This window comes from Antedon mediterranea, chromosome 9 (assembly GCF_964355755.1).
Source record: "Antedon mediterranea chromosome 9, ecAntMedi1.1, whole genome shotgun sequence".
Lineage (NCBI taxonomy): Eukaryota > Metazoa > Echinodermata > Crinoidea > Comatulida > Antedonidae > Antedon > Antedon mediterranea.
Window position 1 is genome coordinate 5370007 of NC_092678.1, and position 7277 is coordinate 5377283.

The 7277-nt window shown below is 30.5% G+C and overlaps 1 protein-coding gene across 1 annotated transcript; it reads left to right on the plus strand.

Annotated features, from left to right (window-relative positions):
- The first annotated feature begins 1748 nt into the window (after positions 1-1748).
- On the plus strand, positions 1749-7277 carry LOC140059271 (uncharacterized). Its single transcript, XM_072105138.1, has 9 exons — positions 1749-1823; positions 2174-2741; positions 3091-3150; positions 4152-4235; positions 4447-4497; positions 4970-5077; positions 5641-5662; positions 6096-6130; positions 6552-7277. Exons 1-9 carry the CDS (start codon positions 1791-1793, stop codon positions 6812-6814), a joined length of 1224 nt encoding a protein of 407 aa, XP_071961239.1. The 5' UTR covers positions 1749-1790; the 3' UTR covers positions 6815-7277.

The following is a 7277-nucleotide window of genomic DNA, read 5'->3' on the forward strand; positions in this document are numbered from 1 at the left end:
TTAGTGCGTTTTGTAGTTTTTTGCCTCACTGTTTTGTTAATAATTAAATGCTTGTAATAGTAATAATAAATCAGCTCGCTTGTGTATTTATTTATTATACTACAAAATACATGCTTTCAAGAATCAACTCAGTTGCCAGTAGCAGTGGACATATAACTTCTACAAAGGGTAATAAAATAAGGCTAATCATAACAATAAAACTTCTTACCCTAACCAGCTCTTTTGATTCTTATGGTGGTTTTTAATGAGATTATATTGAAATATGTGTTCAACGTGGGTTGATTAAGGTTATACTTTTCACAAACTAATAAATAATATTGTACTTTAAAAAAAGGAACTTAAAGAAACTAGAAATAGCTTATTGATGTAAAATACTGAAACTTAAAAGTAGTGAAAGGTAATGAATATATATATACATATATATATATATATACATATATATATAAGTCACAAAATTACATAATAAAACAAATCAACCAATCAAAGATGTTAACAAACAAAAGGCATAGTTATAAAGGCACGCCTCCAAAAGCTATGGTGTACAAAGCAGGAATGGTTGCTTATAAAGCAGGACATTTAAAACAAAGACAAAAGCTTCAAGTGTAAATAATTGTTAATATGTGAATGTCTCTGGCAAAATTAATGTTTAAAGGATCTAAATTGTACATTTATGCCGGTAGGGGCAAGAGTGCCAAGCTTTACAATTATTCTTTCACAAAAACTAATAAGAAAGAATAATTGTAAAGCTTGGCACTCTTGCCCCTACCGGCATAAATGTACAATTTAGATCCTTTAAACATTAATTTTGTTGGCAAAACAAGGGAGTAAATTATCTAAATAATAATAATAATAAGATTTATACAGCGCACACATCCACTAAAGCTCAAAGGCGCTTGTGAAAACCATGAAACATATTAACCTTAAACGTAAATACTACTGATAATTTTGACAAAAAAATGAATTAAAAACAAGTAAATATAGAATTTATGAAGTTTTCATATAGGCCAATATAATAGAAATAATGCATCTTTTATTTAGTGTTAAATCTTACTGTCAAATTAACTACAATGCTAACGAACTATTGTAGTACAGTCTGGGTATGGAAGGTACATACGACACGCGTGTGGTAAGTAATAGAGCATTTAGAGCATAAAAGAGAAAAGGAAAGAGGATTCAATTTTTTAGTCGAGTGGACGCGACTCTATAGTTCATTATGTCGGTCAGTCGGTCTGTCTGTCGGTCCGGTATCACTATGCGTTTTAGCACAGGACTTATGGCTGTTGGCCTTGTTAAAAAGAACGTTTGATTTGATTAACTAGGCTATTATATAGTTTCAAGATACAGAATAATACAGGACAGGGCCCTGAAGAATTGGAATTATTACAATGAAATTAGCGCCTAAACATATAAAAGATTGACGCTACCAACACCCAGCAACAAAACCTATTATAATATCAATAACCTTATGGCCGGTTCAGTGCAACAGTAATCGATGACGCCCACCACTCAACCATAGACAAATAATATCTTCATTTTAATCATTCAAGGACTGAAATATAACTAATAATAACTAACTAATTAATAGAGAAGATGAGACTAAATTACAAATGTTGCAATTAATTTGATATAGGCTTCTAATTCCAATGTTTCCACCATTGGATTACTCAATGTCGTAATACAAACATGCTCATTCATCCATACAATCGTTTTGTATCGAATACATTAGGCCTTATACATATCATTATCCGATCGACATAAATTGTAAATCAGGCTGCGCATTGACCTTCAAAATGTCGGCAAAACAGGGGAGTAAATTATCTACCGTAAGTATACGATTTCGAAGGTTTTTACTTAGTAGTATCTGGTACTAATAACTATGGTGTAAAGTCTATAAACTATCCATTGTAATCTGTTTGAAGAGATAATTTCTTTGACGGCGGTGAATGCAAATGAATTTGAATTAGTTGCTTCTAGTGAGGGGTAATTACAAAACAAAGATTTGCCATTTGATAGGACTACCGTGCCTCTGGGCGACAGTCATATCCGACAGTATTATACTGCAAGTACAGGCCTACTGTATATTTACATAGATGATAATTGCACGCTGATTATTCATTCATTACTGATACATCAGGATATTTTTTTCAATTTCATATTTTGTTTACCGTTACAGACAACAGCAAGTCCCGATACATTCAGAAAATTACTTGAAGACATAAGTAATGCATATAGTGGTAAAAAAAGATATTTTTGGTTAAGACTTTTATTAAATGACCACTGTTCAGGAGGTATGTTAAGTAAGCCTGTAGATGGCATGACAGGGCTCGATCTGTTTAATGACCTCAAAGATCAGCATTACATTTTTCCTGATCCTACAGATGTCGAGATTCTGTTAGATATTGGTACGGTAACAAAGCAGGCCTCGGTTGTTGAATTAATAAAAGATTTCAAAGAGAAGTATCCAAATACCGATGCCAACTACAAGTCCAAATGCAAAAAAATATCAACATTTCGCAAAAACCTTTTCAATGCTGTAAAGTCAAATGGTAATCCTGTAAAAAAAATGCATGCTAGCTACAACGACGAATTAAAAGGAGAAGTGTTTGATGATATTTGGGATTTTGTGTTCAAGCTGGAAAAGGAAGATTGCTTGACCGAGATTTCTAAGGAAAGATTTGCAAACCTACTCGACGGGAGGGCAAAGAAGATACTTCTAGATGCAGCGAATGGAAATGCACAAGGTGAATAAGCAGTAATAATCATTCCTTCTATTTGAAATCGTTTGAATTATTACAATAACAATAGGTATAAAAATGACCAATACAAACTGTTAAAATAGCAATGCAAGAAAGAGTAGTAAACATGATGCTTTGCATAGGCCTATTAGAAAATGAACATAATTGTCAAATAGACCGTTTTCAATTTAGATTTAAAAATTGTTTACCTAATTCTCTGTCCTATTAAATATCACATTCATAATATTCGTAATAAAATGTCTTTTTTTTCTGAATATGGTTCAGACTTTAAAACCTGAAGATGTAATAGAAAATAAGAAACATTCTTGACTTTTTTGTTCTTCTGGTATTATAGTTGAAGAAGAAGCTTCTGAGGTATACACACCCTACACACCCGAGTTGGCCAGAGGACAAGGTATTATTATTTATTATCAAAATAATTTCAACCAATTTTAACAATATATCATGACGATGAAGATATCAACTTCCATTACTTACAGTTGATTTTCATTTTGTTTTGGAAAACTGTAACTCTAACCATAATGTTCAAAGAAGAGAATTCTCATCCCAAATTAATTAATTTATATTCACAATTTACACAGTAAGCAAAATAATTCCCTTTTTTACTTGTATCATACAGTAGTCTACTTTTAATAAATCATAAATAATTGTGGAGTTGTTGGATCGAAGTAGCGATGACCTTACAACATACGTTTTGTTTTTGTAGTATCCATTAGCCTGATTTCACAAAATCTTAAAGCTCAGGTACAGGCATGAATTTTAAATATAATATCTGGTTAATTGTACATAAATCAAATATGTGTAACAGAAATCAAGATGAAAAACCATGAATTTCCCCTAATATGGTCAAATACAAAAACCAGGAAGACTTTTTTTCAGTAGTTAGGTAGTTAACATAATGTAATAACATGTCTGGTGACTCCCTAGAAGGTGAAAAAAGATGGTGGATATACGGTGGATAATTTTTGCTATAGCATGAAAATAAAATTCTGAAGTTGAATAAAAATACCAGAAATGTAAAATTCAAGTTATATTGCCTATATTTAGTCATCTGATAATATTTTTTACCACACCGTTTATTTTTCATAGCTTTTTAAAATGCCTCTCTATTTTCAAAATTTGTGTACAAAAGAATAGATTTTACTGTGTAATTTGAACTATCCCCACACTGATATGAAAGTGCTAATTTTCAAAAAACAAATAAAATTCCAAAAATTATGAAACATAGGGGAAACTATAGATCGATAATTATTGGAATGTATGATCAATAGAAATGTTTTGCCCGCACCTGGCCTTTAACGAGACTGCCAATAAAGTGTAGCTAATATTCCGATTCTCGTGTACCATGTTTGAAAGAAAGAATGTACAGAATAAATTTTAGGTTGACTTTTTCAGGTGAATATCATCACACAGGAGAAGAAGAAAATAAACGGATGATTGAAGAACCTTCCACATCCCAGACTGATCCGATAGAAGAAGGTCATATTAAATATCACATTCATAATTAATCGTAATAAAATGCCTTGTTTTTCCGTATTATGAGAAAATTGTTCAGACTTCAAAACCTTATGATGTGGCAGAAAACAAGAAACATTCTTGCTTTTCTGTCACTGAATAACAATATTTAATATATGTTTTATAGATATAACATATCTAATCTTAATTTTCAAAGATGAATCTTCTCGTTTAGTTGAACAAGAAGGTTCTGTGGAATCCACACCCGAGTTGGCCAGAGGACAAGGTAATGTTATTTATTATCAAAATAATTTCCACCAATTTTGAAAATTTATCATGACGATGAAGATATAAATTTCCATGATTTAAATTTGATAGGATAACTATAACCCTTCATAATGTTCAAAGAAGAAAACTCTCATCCCATATTATAAATAACTTATTCTAGTGACGAGTGCATATCATGTATTGTTTTTCTTGTTTACTTCAGTCATCATCAAAGTTATTGTTTGTTTTATCTGGAGATTCAGACATAAAGCCATTATGACTTTTTTAAATCTCCACACACAACCAAATGTAGAATTTTTCAATATTTATCAGTAAAAATGTACTTATACTATGTTGTGTGAAATAAAACTGAAAACTGAAGTCTAAACAACTCCAAATAAAGTGTAGCTAATTCCGGTTCTCGTGTGCCATGTTTGCAAGAAAGAATGTACAGAATAAAGATAACTTTTTATGTGAATATTTTGACACAGAAGACGAAGAAAAAGAAGAAGAAGAAGAAGAAGAAGAAGAAGAAGAAGAAGAAATTGTACAGATGATTGAAGAACCTTCCACATCCGAGACTGATTCCACGGAAGAAGGTACATATCAGTCCTGCTACTAAAATTAACATGTACAGTGAAATGAGAAAAAAATTGTTACATATTACAGTTGATGGAAAATACCAATATTGCATTCACTAGCCAAAAGTAACAAAATGAGATAGTGTGATGATAATACAACTGACAAAATGGACTTCTGTAATGTTCAATTTTTTATTAACTAAAATGAAATAACAATTGTTATTCATTAAATCAATTTAGGTTAATATTCAAATCTACAAAATATAAAAACAGTAATTCGAAATGATAAATTGAGCAGGACAGGCAGCAACTATACCATGCATACCGTATGGCCTACTGGCACAATAGTAAAATTTATAAATAATAGAAAATTAAAACAAAATTGTCTTTGTTACCGTAATACAAAATTGACAGTATTGTTTTTAAAATAAAATATGATAATTGCCCTACTGAATGTAATACCTTGAAAAATAGTAGGCATATGTTTTTGAAAATATGAGTTTCAAAAACCAATAACAATTGTTTGATCTCGGAAAACAAACACCGTAGTGAAAATGAAAACATTTCTTTTTTCTTTTCAGTTGTGCATGATGGAGACACATGGTAAATGACCTCTAGGTATAATAACATAATATTAGCTAATTATTCCGGTAAACAATTATTGTATCACACGAATAGTAAACATTTAACTGTTTAACTATTACGTAAGATCTCCCTTCACAAAGCGAAACCCAACGAGGTTGCCTGAAATTTATGGAACAAAATAATCCAAAACAATGGCGAAGTTTACAGAACAACTATCCAGAGGTATCACCACTCACTAACTCCTTAAAAACGGATCTGCGTTCTTAAAACTGGATCTGCGTTCCCTTTTTAAGTTTGACCAAAAAGAGTGACTTCACATTTGCGGAATTCAATAGTTTTTTGAAAATATACTAAGAGGATTTGAAAATAGAATACTGAAGGTTTAGAATAGTCCAACATAATTATTATTTGGCTATTATGGTTATGTGTTTTATTATATTGTTTTAATTAGCTTAATACTGAAGAGGATTCAGAATTTTATCGAAGGTAATTATTAATTTAAGACAAAATCTTAACGTAAATATAATGTAAATTGATATATACACCTACATAACAATGTAGATAAAAATGACCGAAGTTAAACGTTGAATTACACACAACAGACTGTTTCATGAAGGAGATAAAAATATATTTTCAATCATCAGGTTTTATGCTCCGAGTCTAAAATTGTTGGTAAGAACTATTAGGCCTATAATCATTTACATAAAATAAATTAGCAGCTCCATCACTCCGTAATTATACTCCACACAATCATGAATGGCAGTTGTAAACTATAAATATTTACATAAGCCTCTTCCTACTGAATCTTTTTCCAGTAAGACTTAATTTATTAATAATAATTAACTAAAGCTAGCATTTTTTATTCCCAATACTTTGAAAGTGTTTTCTATTTATTTATTTATTTCAGAAAGAGAAAATCGATTTCAACAATGTTGGTGCGTTTGTGGGATTCTATTGATACCGTGTTTTATATTGGAAATAATATTTTATGTTACTTCAATTAAAGCGGGATATATAACTTTTCTTATAATTTTCATATTACTAGTTGTCATTTTTGCTGTATTGTCATACAAATTTGGTAAAAAATATAAAGTATTTATCGAATGCATTGCTGCAATCGTTACTATAATTTCAGTGCTTGGCGTTATTGACCTAGTTCTTAGTAAATAACATTTGCTTAACATTTCTCGTAACTAAAAACTAAAAAGTTAACTAGGCCTTATAATAGTAAATTATACCTAGTAAATTAGTAAATAACAGGCCTACATGTACCATCATAATTTTGCGGATAGTAGGCCTACATTAAATTACCGTACGATGTCTTGGTATGATTATTGCTGTTTTTGTCCATTTTCAAAAGATGAAGGGATACCAGGATAATCGCGCAAGCCAAGAAATAGAATACAACATTTGTTTCCGAAATTACGTGTAAAAGGTGCAAGTGATTATTTTTCTAAACTTTCTAATGCCTACAAATGTCTATATATAAAATGCTTATATATAGACTATGTGGATGCAAAATGTAGTGTAGTATATTTTAATTAATTTATATTCACAATTTACACAGTAACCACAATAGTTTATTTATAGTTCAAGCTTTTATGTCGTATACGGTAGTCTTTTGTGTAATAAA